Source organism: Chlorocebus sabaeus, chromosome 9, assembly GCF_047675955.1.
Source record: "Chlorocebus sabaeus isolate Y175 chromosome 9, mChlSab1.0.hap1, whole genome shotgun sequence".
NCBI lineage: Eukaryota > Metazoa > Chordata > Mammalia > Primates > Cercopithecidae > Chlorocebus > Chlorocebus sabaeus.
The window spans coordinates 92050425-92069127 of NC_132912.1; the positions used below are offsets into that span (position 1 = coordinate 92050425).

An 18703-nucleotide genomic window follows, 5' to 3' on the forward strand; every position below is an offset into this window, starting at 1 on the left:
GTGTAGTGTCAATAGGATTGGTAGCAATTCATTGTTGAAAGTCTAGTAGAGTTTAGCTGTGAATCTATCTGGTCCTGAACTTTTTTTGTTGGTAATTTTTTTATTACCATTTCAATCTCGCTGCTAGTTGTTGATTTGTTCAAGGTTTCTAACTCTTCCTGATTTAAGCTAGGATTGTATCTTTCCAAGAATTTATCCATCACCTCTAAGTTTTTTAGTTTAGGTGCATAAAGTTGTTCATAGTAGCCTTAAATGATCTTTTGTATTTCTGTGGTGTCAGTTGTAATATCTCCCGTTTCATTTCTAATTAAGCTTATTTGGATCTTCTCTCTTCTTTTCTTGGTTAACCTTGCTAATGGTCTATCAATTTTAGTTATCTTTTCAAAGAACAAGCTTTTTGTTTCATTTATCTTTTGTATTTGTTTGTTTGTTTCAGTTTCATTTAGTTCTGTTCTGGTGTTGGTTATTTCCTTTCTTCTGCTGGGTTTGAGTTTGGTTTGTTTTTGTTTCTCTAGTTCCTTGTGGTGTGACCTCAGATTGTCTATTTGTGCTCTTTCAGACTTTTTGATGTAGGCACGTAAGGCTATGAACATTCCTCTTAGCACTGCTTTGCTGTATCCCAGAGGTTTTGATAGGTTTTGTCACTATTATTGTTCAGCTGGAAGAATTTTTTAATTTCCATCTTGGTTTCATTGTTGACCCAATGATCATTCAGGAACAGGTTGTTTAATTTCCATGTATTAGCGTGCTTTTGGAGATTCCTTCTGGAGTTGATTTTCAGTTTTATTCCACTGTGATCTGAGAGAGTATTTGATGTAATTTCAATTTTCTTAAATTTATTGAGGCTTGTTTTGTGACCTATCATATGGTTTATCTTGGAGAAAGTTCCATGCACTGATGGATAGAATGTATATTCTTCAGTTGTTGGGTAGAATGTTCTGTAAATATCTATTAAGTCCATTTGTTTCAGGGTGTAGTTTAAATCCATTGTTTCTTTGTTGACTTTTTGTATTGATGACCTATCTAGTGCTGTCAGTAGAGTATTAAAGTCCCCCACTGTTACTAGGTTGCTGTCAATCTCATTTCTTAGGTCTAGTAGTAATTGTTTTATATATTTGGGAGCTCCAGTGTTAGGCGCATATATATTTAGGATTGTGATATTTTCATGTTGGACAAGGCCTTTTATCATTATATAATGTCTCTCTTTGTCTTTTTTAACTGCTGTTGCTTTGAAGTTTGTTTTGTCTGATACAAGAAGAGCTACTTCTGCTCGCTTTTGGTGTACATTTGCATGGAATGTCTTTTTCCCTCCCTCTACCTTCCAAGGATTAAAGTTACGTGAAATATATTTTCTCCCCACAAAAGAATTAAATTAGAAACCAATAACAGAAAAATTTAAAAATTCACAAATATGTGGAAATTAAATAATGTTTATAAATTACCAATAGGTCAAAGAAAAACCACATGGGAACTAGAAAATTAATTGAGATGGAAAAAAAAATGGAAACATGACATGCCAAAGTTATCAGAGGCAGCAAGAGTGCTCATAGGGAAAATTATACCTGTAAGTTTCTACATTTTAAAAATAGAAAGACTAGCCAGGCGTGGTAGTGTGCACCTGTAGTCCCAGCTACTTGGGAGGCTGAGGCAGGAGAATTGCTGGAACCCAGGAGGTGGAGGTTGCAGTGAGCCGAGATCGTGTCACTGCACTCCAGCCGGGGTGACAGAAAAAGACTTGGTCTCCAAAAATAAAAAAATAAAAAATAAAATAAAAGGAGAAAGACTTCAAATCAAGAACTTTACACCTTCAAGAACAAGAAAAAGAGGAGCAAACAAAACTCAAAGCCAGCAGAAGACAAGAAGTAATAAAAATTAGAATAGAGATAAATGAAATAGAGAATTAAAAAAGAACAAAAAAATGGAAACTGATGAAACCAAAGGATGAATCTTTGAAAATATTAATAAAATTGAAAAATCTTGAGCTCTGTTGATCAATAAAAAAGAAGAGACTAAAATAAGTAAAATAAGAAATAAAAATGAAGATATTACAGCCAACCTTACAGAAATAAAAATGATTATAGAATACAATGAACAATTTTATGACAACAAATTAGATGACCTAGACGAAATGAACGATGTTCTAGAATCATACAAACTATCAAAACTAAGTCAAGAAGAAATAGAAAATCTGAATAAACCTTTAACAAGTAAAGATAATGAATTAGTAATCAAAATACCCCAATAAAGAAAAGTCCAGGTTCTAATTGCTTCACTTGTGAATTCTATCAAACATTCAGAGAATAATTAACACCAAACCTTCTCAAACTACTCCAAAACATAGATGAGGAGAGAACATGTTCTAACTCAATCTAGAAAGACAGCATAATTACCCTGATACCAAAGTCAATACAGAAAACTGCAAGTCAAAATCCCTTATAAGCATAGATGTAAACATACACCACAAAATACTAAGTAACCAAATCCAGCAGCATATTAAAAGGATGATTATGCATCATGACAAAGTGGAATTTATTTCAGTGTGCTTCAACCTCAATCAGATTAAATTGATAGAATAAAAGGGAAAAATACTACACGATTATCTCTATATATACAGAGAAAGCATTTGGCAAAAATCAAACACTCTTTCTTGTCAAAAACACACAACAAATTAGGAACAGAGGGACCTTCTTCACCATGATAAGGAGCATAAAAACCCCACAAATAACATCACACTCCATGGTGAAAGACTGTAAGTGCTGTCCCTAATAATAAGACAAGGATGTCTAATCTCATCACTTCTATTCAACATTATATTTGAAGTTCCACACTATTTTATCAGTAAGAACATAAATAGGCAGTGGTTCATGCCTGTAATTCCAGCACTTTGGGAGGCCTAGGCAGGTGGATCCTCTGAGGTCAGGAGTTCAATACCAGGCTGGCCAACCTGGTGAAACCCTGTCTTTACTAAAAATACAAAAATTAGACAGGTGTGGTTTTGGGCACCTGCAATCCCCAACTACTTGGGAGGCTGAGAGGCAGGAGAATCACTTGAACCTGTGAGGCGGAGGTTGCAGTGAGCCAAAATCACGGCATTGCACTCCAGCCTGGACAACAGAGCAAAACTCCGTCTGAAAAAAAAAAACAAAAAAAAAAACCATAAATAGATGCTCAACATCATTAGTCATTAGAAAATGCAAATCAAAATCACAGTGAGATACTATTGCCCCATCAAAATAACTATAATATTTAAATTTTAATATTTTTAATAAAATGGCAGAAAAAATAAAGCCATAGAGATAGAAAGTAGATTAGTGTTCCCTACTGGAAACTATCAGGAGCAGTGAATGTGGAGTAACTGGTAAGGAGTATGGATTTTTGGGTGGGAGTGATGAAAATCCTCTGGAATTCGATAGTGGTGACAGTTACACAACTTTGTGAATATACTAACATCTACTGAGTTGGGCACGTTAAAGTAATTGACATGGTGAATTTTATGCTACGTAAATTTTATCTCATTTTTTTAAAAAAACATACAAAGTATGGTCTCTGAACAAAATGGAATTAAATTAGAAATCAGTAACAGAAAGATATTTGGAAGCTCTCCAAATGTTGGAAACTAAATAACATACTTGACATGGTTATGGGACAAAAAATAAAAGTGAAATTAGAAATTATTTTGAATTATATTAAAATGAAAACACAATGTAACAAAATTTTTAGGTTACAGCCAAAGCAGTGCTTGTAGGAAACTTTATAGCATTAAAATATCTATATCACTAGAAAAGAAAATATTAAAGCAATGACATCAACTTTCACTGGCCTCTTAAATAGCACTTCCTGGAAGAGGACTTCCCTCTTACCCTTTGGGCAGGAACTCTCCCTAACCTCCCAGTTCTTCTCCATACATCAACCCAGTTCATGTTTTAAGAACCTACAGAAAGAAGAGCAAATTCAACTCAAAGTAAGTTGAATACAGGAAATACTATAGATGAAAATAGAAATAAGTGAAATATAAAAAGAAAAACAATATAAAAAGTAAATGAAAGCAAAACCACGTTCTTTGAGAAGACCAGTAAAGTTGATAAGCCTCTATTTAAAGTGATGAGGGAAAAAAGACACAACTTATCTATGTTAGGTATGAGGAGGTGAGATAAATATACATTCTACAGATACTCCAAGGATAATAAGAAAATTTTATTTTTAACATTATATGCATTTTTTATTTGAAACTCTCAGAAAGCTAGGAATAAAAGGGAATTCTTCAATCTGATGGAGGGCATATACAAAAAATTTAGAGATAATTTCATACATAACAGTGAAACAATGAGTGTTTTTTCTCTAAGATTAAGAACAAGGCAAGGATATCCTCTCTTATGTTACTTCTATTCAATTTTTACTGTGGGTTCTAGCCTTCTAGCCAGAGCAAGAAAGCAAGAAAAAGGAAAAAAAAAAAAAAAAAGGGCATCTAGATCGAAAAGGAAGAGTAAAATGTCGTTATCTGCATACACACTTTATTTGCACTCCATATCCCATTTACTTCCACTCCATTCCATATCCCAAGCTGTCAGAGTTTAGTTATCTTTATTCTGCAGGCTGGGATCTGGGATGGAATGGAAGCTCTTCAGCCCCAAGGGCATCCTACAGACACACTGCCTCTGAACAAGGCATGTACAACCCTAGCCCACAGTTACTACGGAGCCCGGATACCACTTTAGAAGATAATCTTTATCTAAGGTTAAAACCTGCCTTAACAACGGGCTAATGAGCTTGAACCTGGAAAATCAGAGGTCAGAGAGAAATGGATAACAGGAAAGGAATTTGAATGGCAAGAGCCAGAAACAATGAAGAACCCTTAGACAGGTGAAACAATGGCAGCTGAAAGAGAGCGTGACATGCTGAGTGGACACATTGGAAGAGACTGGAGCAAAATGATAGGACCTACCTGGACCCCAACTCTGGCTTTTACCATACAGCTATTTGACTTAAGCAATTACTTTAAACTTTCCTTCTTGTCTGTGAAATAGGAATGAACACACAACGTACTTCACCTGGCTGGCTCCCTCTTGTCATTCAGGTCTCCTCTTAAACATCACTTTCTCAAAGAGGCCTTCCCTTACCCCCTTCTGCAGGAACCCTCCCCACCTCCCAGGTCCTCTCCGTCATATCAAACCAGTTCATTATTTTTCATAGCATTAACATAATCTGAAATTAATTTATGTATTTGTTTATCATCTGGGGTGCATCTTTGAAGTGAGTTAATAAAGGTATTACTTAACCAAGCAGATTGTTGGCTTTGAAAATGAGGTTGTTTTGGCCGGGCACGGTGGCTCACGCCTGTAATCCCAGCACTTTGGGAGGCCAAGGCAGGCAGATCACCTGAGATCAGGAGTTCAAGACCACCCTGGCGAATATGGTGAAACCCCATCTCTACTAAAAATACAAAAATTAGTCCGGCGTGGTGGTGCATGTCTGTAATTCCAGCTACTTAGGAGGCTGAGGCAGGAGAATTGCTTGAACCCAGAAGGTGGAGGTTGCAGTGAGCCAAGATCATGACACTGCACTCCAGCCTGGTTGACAGAGTAAGATTCCATCTAAAAAAAAAAAAAAAGGAAAAGAAGGTTGCTTTAAGGATAAAAAGGAATCATACATGCAAAGCATTTAGCACAACACCTGAGCCATAGTCGGCAATTGTTATATAATAGCCATTATTATCATTATTCTTGTTACGGTTATCATGATTATTTATTATTGCACTGTAGGTGCTCATTAAGCTGTTGGTTAAATTGAAGTGCTGAGCATTATGCCAGGGAGGCAACATAGAGTAGTCTTGAGTAGACTGATGTGTTGGGCTCTGTGCTGGTAACGTGGTCAAAGCCCTCAATCAGAGCAGCCCACTAGGAGGGTCAAACCAGAAAGAAGCCCCAACCTTGGACAACCAGACCACAGCTCCTGGCTGGATGCACAACTGGCTGGCTGCTCAGCTACCAGACCTGAAACCCCCCTCTGCAGTCCCTTTCCCATACCTCTTCATTGCCCTTCAGGAGGTCTCCACCCCATCTCACCAGAATAATGCATGTTATACCTGCACTGTATACAAATTGTGTTTTGCAAACTTTTTTCATTTATGGTCCACTTTTTTCTTTCATTAATGAACACTAGTCCTTCCATCCAATCTCATAAAATCCCCACAAGCAAGTACAGTAGTGGGTTATATGGAAAAAGCTGCCTAAGGACATATCCCTTTGAATGGATTGATTCACAGTCTAGCTTCTTGTTATGAAAATATAATCTGCGCTTGTAGCAACTCACCTTTTCCTTGCAGAAAAAGAAACAAGTTCTCAAAGACAAAACTCTTATAAGCAAACTTTGGCTCATTTTTCTATGAGATCATGAGAAGAAGATGAGACAAAGAAAAACTGAGCTCCTGAGAGGATGGCAGAGTCCAGTGATGACAAGTGATAAAGGCAGGTTCCAGAAGGATGTGCCTGGTGTGTACCATGGCTCAGCCACTTACTAGCTAAAAGATACGAGGTGAGTTTCTGAATATCTCTGTGTCATTCATGGGTTGCTGTTAGGAATTAAATGAGTTACTAGACATAAAATGAGTTGAGAGAATCTCATACCTAGTAAGCATTTGATAAATGTCAGCCAAGAACAAAACAAAAGAACAAGGCAGCAAAAGAGACACAGCTGGAAACAAACACACAGAGACAGGAAAAATACCAAGCGGCATCAAGATGTGTCAAATGGAAAGTTAGCCCAACAGAGGAAGTCAAGATGTGTGTTAGAAAGCTGCTAGCATCAGCTGGGACCTCAAACCCTTGGGGAACACAGTGTGGCACTATAGGACCCATTACCCATAAGAGGCCTGTTAGGAAATAAGGATATGCCCTCTATAGGAAGGATAGGATTGAGTTAAAGTTTGGGCTTCCAATTAGGCTTAGGTTCAGGTCTTTTTTATGAGACTTGAGATGTCTTTGGCAAACATTTGGAATAAACTCTGTACTCAAATTGCTATACAATAGCACTTGCTCACCTTGGGTAATAGAAGGTCAAGATGGGGTTGGCTGGTACTAAATTGTGTCAGAACACTCATTTTGTTCTTCACATTGGCCCCTAACAACCACACATAGTCAGTTTCCCTTCCTGGCCTGTGAGGCACCACAGACTCTGCCTGTGAATTAGGATGTGGCTATTCATTGTCCACTGATGACAACCACAAAACACCTCCTATAGTGGTTTGCGATAAAGGGCTTCCTCCTACAATCTAAAGGCAAAAGGACCCCACAGAACCCTTAGGTTTTAACCAATGTCCTCTTTACATACAAGAACCAGAAAGGTATTTAACCAGCCCAAGAAGAGGAATCTATTAGAAAGTCACGGAACCCAAAGGCAAAAAGTGTAGCAGGTTTAGGGTCGAGAACCTGGGCCTATAGAGCTTCTTCCAGAAACCAGGTCAGTGGTCTACTCCCAGAACTGCCATTCCCCTTTCCTCTCCTTCTAGGGGTATGTGTCTCTCATTTCCCCCTCCCTGAAAATCTGCTCATCCTCCTTTCATTCTATGTACAGATAGGCTTTCTTGGCATCATTATTCACACAGTACAAATGGCAGCCCCAAAACGGTCACCTGCATCTGCTGGTTTACATATCCCAAATGCCTGGAAAACAGCCTAATTCTTCCTAGGTGGATCAGATTTCCAACTATGGTACAGAAAGCTGTGGCCATGATGTGGGGATCATATAATACAATAGATACAGGGACCCAATCTGTGTTTGTGCGTGTGCATAATGGGGGTTGAGGAAGTTATTAAAGAAAGGGGTCTGGGTTTTGCAGGCTCCCAGACATGCATGCCTTCTTCTTCCTGAGAGGCTTTCTCCAGTAGGTCAGGAGAAAGGATGAGCAAAGGATGGATTATAGACTCTGTGTATGTGTGTGTATGTGTGTGTGTGTTTATGGTAAACTAGCTTCAAAGCTAAAACTCAGAACATGAGGTCCTAGATTAAATTGTCATCACCATCAACATTTGGTCTAATTGACGTACTATATACCACACATATTTAAAGTATACAATTTGGTAATTATTGGCATTTGTGTACACCTGTAAAACCATCCCCACAATCAAGATAGTGAACATATCCCTCATTACTATGTTTTCTCAGACCCATTAGGTAATTCATGTTTGCTGCCCTTCCCTTCACCAAACAACTACTGGTCTACTTTCTGTCCCCATTAATTCATTTGCATTTTCTGGCATTTTATATGAATTGAACTATATAGTAAATAATCTTTTTTGTCTGGCTTCTTTTACTCAGCATAATTAGGACACAACCTTATTGCTGCATGTATTAATCATCTTTTTCTGTTTATTGCTGAGTCATATTCCATTGTGTGCATGCTTTTTAAAACATTTTTTAAACAAAACTTTTCAGAGTTCGCAGATATTAAAAAAATATTCACAATAAGTACCCACAAAAATATGTGGCAGGGTAGATCTTAGCAAAATTGGAAATAAACACTTCACTCAAGTTGCTACAGGTCGGCAGAGCTATTTATGTTGGGTTTATGCAAATGATTAGCAAAGAATATTGATTGCAGCATTTTCTAAGTAGTGTCCCATAACTGCATTCTTAATACTCAGCAAGAGACAGTAAGTAACTTGTTCAGGGTCAAAAAGTTTATAAACAGTGGAGCCAGGATTGGAATCCAGGCAGAACTTGCAACAGTCGCCTAACTGGAATCACTGCTGCTGTTCGCTGCTGCCAGTTAACTTCTTGAACCAGATCTAATATCACTTCCTTGCTTGAAATCTGTGGACCACCCTTCCTAGTCCCTCAATTGCCCAAGTTCAGGTTTCAATGCATTTATCTATCTATTCATTATAAATCAACAGATAACAAGAAGCTCTAACGTTTGTTTCAAAGCAATTTTACATCTCTCAAAAACCCTGGGACATAAGCAGGTGAGTTTCAATGGCTCGTGAAGAGGCAAGACAGCAAATGTTTGTTGCTGGGACCCAATCCCAGGCCCTAACTGCCTTGTTAGACATATGCCTTGAGTGTCAGACACATTTCTTCCTTGTTTATTCAGTGCTCAGAGCTTCCTGCCATGTTTCAAGAATGTCAAATTCTTTCATCTCTCTCTAATTTTACAACTGCTGTTTCTTCTGCTAGGTATGCCTTTACCCTGCTTAGTGAAGACACAAAAATCCTTCATGATTTAGCTCAAATGTCCCATCTCTTTTTGAACTCCCTTAACAACCTGTTAACATCCTCCATTACAGCACTGGCCACATTAGATTAAATGCATTTGCTTGCCTGACTCTCCCAGTAGAGTGAGAACAGAATCTCCTAGAGTAGAGTCTAGAATCTCCTCTAGAACAGACATTATGAGTGGTGATCATGGCCTAAGTTAGAAATCTGGGATTGACTAGTGATGGAAGATGGAGAAGAACAAGAAGGAATGTTTGAGAAATGCATGATTAATGGCAAAGGTGTGTTTCTAGTTCTTCCAGGATTCATGCAACACTGAACCAATGTTTATTAAGAACTAGGCATAGTACTAGAGGCAGAGATAAATGGTAGATAGGGCAAAAATAGTTGTGTGTTTATGTTTATGTATGTGAAGAGAGAGAGAAGAGGAGACATAGTGTGTGTGTACACATCTAGTACAAAGATAGCAAGTTTGTACATGTTTACATATATAGTGTGTGTACATATAATGTGTACACATATATAGTATACAGTGTGCTTATACATGTGTGCATATATACAGCATATGTACACAGGGTATAAATACATCTATGTGTACACATAATAGCATATAGGCATAGAGTTTTTGTGTAGAGTGTGTACATATATAGCGCTTTTACATGTTACATGCATATGCACATATACACGGTGTATGTGAATATACATGCATACATACATTGTATGTATCTACTAGAATGCAATGCAGTAGGACATTTATAGAGTATATTAGGAGATGGTAGGGAGGATATTAATTATAAACAATACAGGTGTATTTTAGTAAAATGAGAAGCACCTTGAGGCTTGCCTCTCTATTGTGGCGAAAGAGGAGCCATTGAAGAGAGAAGAAACAGCTGGAGAATGAAAATGGAAAGGAGTTGAGAGAAACCTCAATAAAGCCAAGCAAGAACCACATTCTAAGTTGAGCTGGTTTAAAAATCAAATTCCTCAAAAAAAAAAAAAAAAGAAAGAAAAAAAAGAAGAAGAAGAAAGTAAGTCAAGGAAATGGAAACCCAAGGGGGAAAATGTCACTGGATTTGATAATTAGGAAATTAGTAGGCAACCCAGAGCAAAAGTTTCCGGAGGAGTGGGAGTAGAATGACTCAGAGGTAAGGAAGTAGAATCAAACAAACATAGATTTCTGTCTCTTTCTAAAACTTTTGCCTTGAAAGGATGATGGGAGAAGTACCTTGTGATGGAAGCAGAACCAGCAACTTGGCTTTATTTGATTCCCCGAAGATGAGAGAGCACAAGCATGTTTGTGAACAAAAGCTTTTAGCATTCTGAACTGCAGTCCTAGCACTCACATTGGGAAGCATCAGTCCCCGCAAACACGACTACAGCCAGGATTTTGGATTCATCTAGCACTTTGCGTCTAGTAAATCAAAAATCCCTCACAACAACTCAGCAAGGGACGGTCTATGATCAATAGTAAAGGAAGCTAAGGCACAGAGAGGTTAAGCAACTTATCCAAAGTCACTCAGCTGGTAAGTCCCAGAACCCAGATTACCACCCAGGTAATCTGGCTGCAGTAGTTGCGTTTGTAGCACAGGTGCAATGAAGGATGCAGAAAACACAGTCATTGACCTGCCTCCTGCTCTCCCAGTGCCTGCTTAGACTGGCCTTGATCTACCTCCCCTGGCTTTCTCCCCTACCCAGGCACAGGCTTTGGCAGCCTTGTGGAAGTGAAGTAGTGGGCCAGGGTGACATTGTTTTAGGGGTAGTAACAAAGGAGGAACAGAGGGAGGCCATTTGTTGGTGTTGCAGGGTTTGCAGCTCTCTGGCAGTTATATTATCAGAAGAGATGCACAGTATACACTACCAGACCTAAGTTTAGTAGAACTAGCTCCCACTCCTCATATTTTGTAACCTGGAAAAATGTACTTAACCTGTGTGGGTACCAATCCTCTATCCATAACATAGGATGATGATGAGAATAATAATTATTATTATTCTACATCCCTATGGTGTTGTTGAAAGGAGCAAGTGAGAAATTGTGTGAAAGCTCACGTGCATATGAACTTTTTCTTTACTATTTTTATTAACAGGTTCTCAAGCTATCTGAAAAACTGCTCACCCTCTCCACTTCCCCAGTTCTACCTTCCAAGGCATTAAAAACTGTTAAGACATTCGATTGTGAGAAAGTGTTTCTAAATCCAAATTGTGCACTTCCCATGTGTATAATTTGACCCAAACCTAAAATTCCCTTATGCAGTGATGCACCATGATACATTTTTACAATTCTCTGAGGATAAGCTGTAATAAATTGTCATTATCTATGATTTACAGGACAGCTTTTGCATGCCTACAGCTGCTTACAACTAATAGTTGCACCATAGACTCCACACCTGCCTGTTTATTCTTCTCTTCTTACTCCAGGCGCCACGTGCATCATGATAATGATATACTACCGTCAATGTAGCATTTGCTCCTCACATCACACTTCCTCTTTTCATGGATTTCACTTTTATAAGTCAATACCATCTTTAAATCCCAGTCTGGTCCTGATACAGACAGAGGAGGAGGTAACTTCAGTCAAGAAGCTAAAGGAATACACACGTTGAAGGGAACATGGGAAAACTGACTGTGAGGCTCCACACGCTGGGGCATTCTGCCAAATATTTTGAGGTCCTAACCATATTTCTTGGGAGTCTCATTTGGCAGACTGTGGAGACCAGGTCTCTAAATGGATGTTTTACCTTTAAACATGACAGTTTGTTTCAAAAATAATGAGCCAAGAATTACACACAAAGCTGCCATTCTTTATATTTTGTCGAAATTGTCTTGATTTTTAACTTTACACTATATAAACTATATTCCAAAAACAAAATTAAAATGAATAGGCAGGAGTTAGATGGGGCGCATGATGGGTGATGGATGCGTGGTTAGTAATAGGAATATTTACTGTCATCTGCAAGAACATCTGGGACAACTCCTCCTTTTCCAGATGAGGAACCAGGGATCCAGGGCCAAATTTCACTTTATCTTTCTTTTAGAAAGGGCTGTACCTGCGCATGTGTGTTTTAATTAAGAAAACTGAATATACAAAAATTCCAGATTTCAGAAGCAATGCTTTGAGGTTCATTTGCAGTAGCTACGGATGGCTTCACGAAACAGGAGCCTCCTCAGAATCGCCTTCTGCATCTATCAGCTGCTCTAGTGTATGCAATTGACTCACCAGTTCTGCAAAGCAACGCACACCTCCGATTCTGTTCCTCCCCCAGTCCTTTCTTACAAATAATAAAATGATTGATTGCTTAGTGTTAATCTCTTTATGAAACTTTACAGAGTAATCCTATCACTTGCCTGTTATGCAGAAATCAGCTGAAACACATTAGGAGCATTAGCATTTTTTTCCTCCATGAAATTGCTAGAGCACAAGGACAAACAGACCCCCTTCTCCTGCATCCTTTTCTCCAACAACCCCGGACAGAACACCCTACACCCAGATTCCTCTCTTTCCATGGTAAGGCTGATGGAGGCCTAGAAGCACATTTGGTATGCCCACTCCCTCTTCCCTTTTTGTCAGTCAAAATGCCAGTGAAATGAGAGTCAATACTTATTTGATTCATGTTCTTTTTTTTTTCTTTTTTAAAGCACGAATAACATTTCTTTCCAAATAAATATACAGTTCTATAAAAAATATAAAAAGGTACTATAATCTTGGTCACTGTCCAGCAGAAACATGTTTGATTGTTTTTAGAGTCAGAAGTCAACACCACCCATAAAAATACGTTCTTTAAGCCAGGTTTTAGAACACTTTGAAACATAGAAAATTCCTTATTCTACAAACAAGTCCTTTTAGAGATACTCTAAATATGCCAGTGATGAATGTCTAATTCATATCCAGGATTCAAGGCTATTGCGGTGAGCTAGACTAAGAATACCAAGAACACAAAATTGCATTGATACACAAACAGTATGTAAATTACTTTGTCACATTACAAAAATACATCAGGTTTTATCTGTGGTATTCATCGGTTAATAAGTTAGTTGCTGTAAAAAATAGCTATAGCTCAGGCGTTTCTCTTGATTCAAGTGTGAAAGGCACAGCAGTCCCACGTCTTAGGGGCACCCACCGCAGCCACATCACCGCGCTGTGACAGATGCAGTCCGCAGCGTTCCCAATATTTTGTCCCAGTGTGTGAAGTACGGAGCGAAGTTGCAGTTAAAGTGAGAGTGATGCAGGTCGTGGTGCACCACACCCCCGTACCACCCGAACGGCACCAGTCTGTGAGTGGACCAAGGGAAGTTGTAGCCGGAGTGGTCCTCCACGGACAGCCAGATGTTGACCACGTGGAAGGTCAGGGAGGTGAGCGGATGGCACCCGAGCAGCGTGACGTTCATCATGTCGAAGAAGCCCAAAGAAAACAGCTCCCAGACGCTCATATACTGCGTGGCCAGAGCGAACGAGGACGGGTTCTGGTGGTGCACCTTGTGGAAGGTGCGGTACAGCCAGGGCACCTTGTGGTGCAGCAGGTGCCACACGAAGAACTCCGTGTCGAAGAGTAGCAGGCAGAACACGATGTGGTGCAGCAGCAGGAGCAGCTCGGGGGCTTCGTGGGGCAGGAGGGCCGGCCTGCTGGCCCAATGCAGGAGCGTCACGGGGAACACAAACATCACATGCTGGTAGAGGGTCTGCCCCAGGCAGGGTAGCAGCTGCCTCGCGGACGGCGAGAAGTCGGGGTGGATCTTGTAGCGCCGCAGGGCGGGCACCCAGGAGCACAGGATGTCCAGGACCACGAAGGGCAGGCAAAAGGCCACGTATGTGGTGATGGAGAAAATGACCGGGAAGAAGGGCGACTGTATGAGGGGCTCCCAGCTCCTCAGGTGGTCCCACAGGGGCTGCAGGAACAGCTGCTCGGAGCTGCAAAGGACCTGGGGGTCGGAGGAGTTCTGGCAGCTCATGACGAGGCTGTGCAGGCAGCTGCGGCTGCTGCTCGCTTCCCACCGACTTTTCACAGGACTCGCGGCCCCGCCCCAAGTGATGTCAGCTGCCTTTCCATGCCTTTCCCGGGGATACGAAGCTTGAAGAAAGCAGCCCGGCAGAGTGGCGCTTGATTGCTGTAAATGTGCTCATCTATAACGGCATCTTTTCGGGTTTTAAATGTGTGTGTGTGCAGTGGCACTTAGTACTTTTCACGTAAGTTCTGATTTTTCAGTTGACTACAATTAACACACGATAATGTGTTAATGTACAGATCTACCGTGTGGAGTTTCTATGAGTTTGGCAACTCAGTTCACGTGTGTCATCACAGGTCCCAAACGAGACCGTTTCCATTGCCACCAGAAAGCGCTCCTTTGCAATCAGTGCAGAATAATTTGTATTTTTTAATGCACACGTATAACTGCATCCATGTGCTTTCATAAAGACGCAAGCATAATCGCATTTTTAAAAACTTTAAAACAACATGCAGTCTGTAGCTCGGGTGTTTTCTGTATGCGAACCCGGTTGCGGTCTGTCCAGCGGCGATCGGGAAACAAGCCCTTCGCACAGGGAACCGCTGGTTCCCGACCGCCGGCGGTGGCGGTCAGCTCAGGAAATCAGATGGGACGGGTGGCCAGATGGGAACCTCCGCCAGCTCCAGCTTCTCCGGAGAGTTTTCCTGGCCGGAGTCAGCAAGCTGGACAGACCCCGCACGCAGGCTCTCCTGGAGGGGCCGCAGCCCGGCCGCTGAGCTACCCTCGGCGGCGCGTCCCGGGGCGCTAGGCCAGCGATCCCAGCCGGGAGGCACCACACAGCGGAAAGAGGGCTTCGCGGCAGCCAGGCCCCGCTTTGCCAGGGAAATGCTGGATTTAACGCCCAAAGGCTGGATTTAACGCCCAGTCTGCGCCAATCTGGCTAAAAAGCCATTGTATCTCAATTTGGGGTGGGAACACTTAATTCAGCAAACCACCTGCGTTGTTCTTCAAGGGAAAGAGATGTGCGTTACTGAAGCCTCCCGGGAGGCTGTTGAAGGACCAGGTGATGACGCCACTACCCTGCCCTTCCTCTTGTTGGCTTTGCGGGGCCAACTGGCCCTCGCCCTCCGCCTCCCTTCCTTGAGTCCACTCCGAGTCCACAGAGCCGGGCTACGGGGCTCGTCTCCATCCCCTGCGTTTCTCCGCCACCCAACTGGGGTCCTCCGGCCAGGGGCCACCCAGCACAAGGAGGTCGGTACAAGGAGAGCTCTTGGGAGACCCTGGGAACAGCACAAAAATCGTCGCGTTCAACCCAGAGTCTGACACATGACACGACACAAGGGTGTCTTAGAGGATAGACGTTTTGGACACCAGCTTTGAAGCCGAGGAGCACTCCTGATTCTTGCTTAGTGTCTTGTATCTATGTGGTTGGGTCCAGCCCTTCTCTCCTTGAAGCTTGCATTTTCTTATTCTCCCCGATTCCCCACAAAGGGAAATTGAGAGTATTAAATGGAAAAATAATGTCTACCGTGTAAAACCCACTTACTAGGTGCCACAGATTGGCCGAATGTTTTATTTGAATGGATTTTATCCAATCCTCAAAAGAGCTGGCTTCCTCACCCTGCCGAGAAGTAGGATTATTATCATTGCTGTGGGTTTACAGGAGTAAAATCATAGGCCCTAGCACACAGAAAACACACAAAGTAATATGCATGGTATTTTAAATTTGTACTCCACATGTTACCTAAAGAATAACTGAGAAGTTTGAAATTAAAATCAAGTAAGTTTATGTAAAGAGAAATAAAAGATATAAAACAATCTATTATGAGGAAAGAACAAATACTACAAAAATATGGACCAATATATGGACCTAAAACTATGATAATAGATGGTATATATGTATACATATGATATGTATAATAGGCCAATTCATAATATATAATATATAGGATATAGATACTTATAATAGGCCAATTCAGAATCTCCTAACCGGTGTGTGTCCACTAACTGCCACTGATGGAATACTGACATTCCTTAGATGCTCATTCCCAGGAGCCCTCAGCAGTAGCCTCCAGCCCTACAGCAGCCTTTTTATTTAACCCAGTGTGCCATGAAAATATTATTATATTCTGCTGACATATTTGCTGTTGATGAGATAAAGGTCTAGAAGCAGCGTTGAGTTTCTTGATAGCCAATGCAAAAAGGGAACGAGGTTGAATTTTTCTAATGTTGCTGCTTTGATTTCTCTATGATAGCAGAAAATAGGTATAATGTAGGCCCCTGGTTTCTTCCAATTAAACAACCTGTCCTTGCTAGGCTGTCCACCTCCACCGCACCACCACCACCCTATCCTCTCCCTTGCCCAGTTCTGTTTTCAGTTCACTTTTAGGGCAACCCAGAAACTTTTATTTCTCATTCCTGCTAGATGTGGTCTTGTCCTTGATGCAGTGTTTCAGAGAAGAGCGTCCTTCTCACTGCTCCAAAGGGACCATTAGAGCTCACTTTCTCAGCCTTAAAATTGGGTTTCTGCTCATAAGTAAAATATCATTCAAATTTACCCACAACAGAAGTTAGCCCTCAAATTTCCTTTCAGCACACATTGTCCTTTTCTTGTGGTCTCAGTTATCACGCTTGGGTGCTTTGGTTGCTCTTGCAGATTTTTTTTAAGTGAGTGGGATTGGCAGGTTTGCTTAATTTGGATTTAGCTGCTAGATTTGCTGTCAAGACTGTCTCCTTTGAGCCCCCAGCCCCAACCAACCCATTCATTTTCTGCTTTGGTGCATCCATCATCTATTGCTGTTAGAACAGTGTCCATGTGCTGATTACAGAAAGCTGTGAACAGTAAAACTTGAGAACTCTGGCTTCAGCCTGCTTTGTCCAGACTCTCCCTGATGACTTTGTGACATTCTGAAGAATTGCAACTAAGCTTCTCTGCCATCTCTGCACTTGCAGCTGACCAGGACAGAAATTTTTGTCTAACATACAAATGCAAACATCCCAGGGGAATTGATGAATTACAGTCGTATTAGTTCTCCACTCTATATCATGTGGAATGCTGAACAATATGTCAGGTAACCAAAAACAGTATCACAATGGACCAAAATAAAATTGAACACTATAAAGTGCTGACTAAGATGGTATCATTTCTTGAATTTGGCACACTTGCACCTTTGAACAGTTTTTATTTGCACAAACATGTAATAGCTTGCTAGATGAATAGGTCTTTTTAGAGCACCGGGTGAATCTTCTAGGACTTCTCACAGTGCCAAGCATTGCATCTTTTATATAATGAGTGTTCAAAAGATATTTGTGGACTCAAGATTCATTTTAAAGGATATTAGCTGTAAATTGAGGCTAAAAAATAAAATCTTTTTTTTTTTTTTCTGGAGTACTGCTTGATGTAGTTTGGATCTACTCACCTATAAAGATGGTCTTCCCTAAAACGGGGTGTTTTCTGATTAGAACTTTGGCCCACACCATTTCTTGTCCAATTGATGGTTTTCTGTAAAAGGGGGTGTTTTCTGACAGGTAGCATTAGAACTTTGGCCATGCCATCTCTTCTCCAGTTGATCATGGCTTCCTGCGTATCAGTTTTGTATTGGCATGGTTTTTCTGGCGGGGTTGGAGGACGGGAATCCTTTATTTTCTGCTTATCACAGGAGTCAAATCACTTTTCTCAGTACAACAATCAAGTCTGTGCACACTAATCACAATCTCAAAGTTATATGGCACCAACTTACCAAAAGACTGTGGATACTGCTCCCCTTCCCCCAGCAAATAGAACATGTAGGTAGCAAAGCCTGTCACCAATCACATCATCCCTTTTTTAAAGTGACCTTTATGATTTCTTTTCTTTCTCAAATTAGGTAAAGCCATTTGGGCATCTGTCTAGCCAAAACTGTTTCTGGATATTAGAGATGTATAGTGTTGTGTAACAGGGAAGACTCGTAGAGGTGGAATGATCTCGAATATCAAAATCTAATCCTTCATTTTAAGGACTAAAGATTAAAAATGCAGTCTTGGAAAAGTCAAGACAAGACTAACTAGGGTTAAAAAGCAAGTTACAGCCCAACTGAGCAGAAAAGGGCCAGTGTTGGTTCCAAGGTATCTCTTCAGGAGGAGTTTGGTGTTGGAAGGGGTCATTGAAGCTGCTTTTGTGTGACACCTTACAAAAGACTCAGAAAACATTAATTAGTCATGCCAAAAACAATAGGAGATGCTGACGAAGAACATGGGGATGTCAGCTTCCTCCAGACACTCCCTTGATGCTCCTATTAGTCCAAATACTGGTGCATATTTGGTTTTAAACACTTCATATTTTGATCCACTTACATGTCGCATATAAGTGGGCGCTTCTACTCACCCATACTGGTGAAACTCTCACCAACCTCTCTGAAACTTTTAAGGCATATAAAATCATCCCCATTAAAAAGGCATTCCCTTGCCTGTAGAGAAACAAATACTCGCCTCACCTGTCAAAGGGGTTATTGCAAATATCAAAGCCTTATGAAAAGGCTTTGAAACCCCGCAAGGCACAATGCAAAATACAAAGTAT

The 18703-nt window shown here is 40.7% G+C and overlaps 1 protein-coding gene across 1 annotated transcript; it reads right to left on the reverse strand.

The window, feature by feature from the left end:
• Positions 1 to 11989: 11989 nt before the first annotated feature.
• Positions 11990 to 14357, reverse strand: CH25H (cholesterol 25-hydroxylase). Its single transcript, XM_007963493.3, has one exon. It carries the CDS (start codon positions 14152 to 14154, stop codon positions 13336 to 13338), a length of 819 nt encoding a protein of 272 aa, XP_007961684.1. The 5' UTR covers positions 14155 to 14357; the 3' UTR covers positions 11990 to 13335.
• Between the last annotated feature and the right edge of the window lie 4346 nt (positions 14358 to 18703).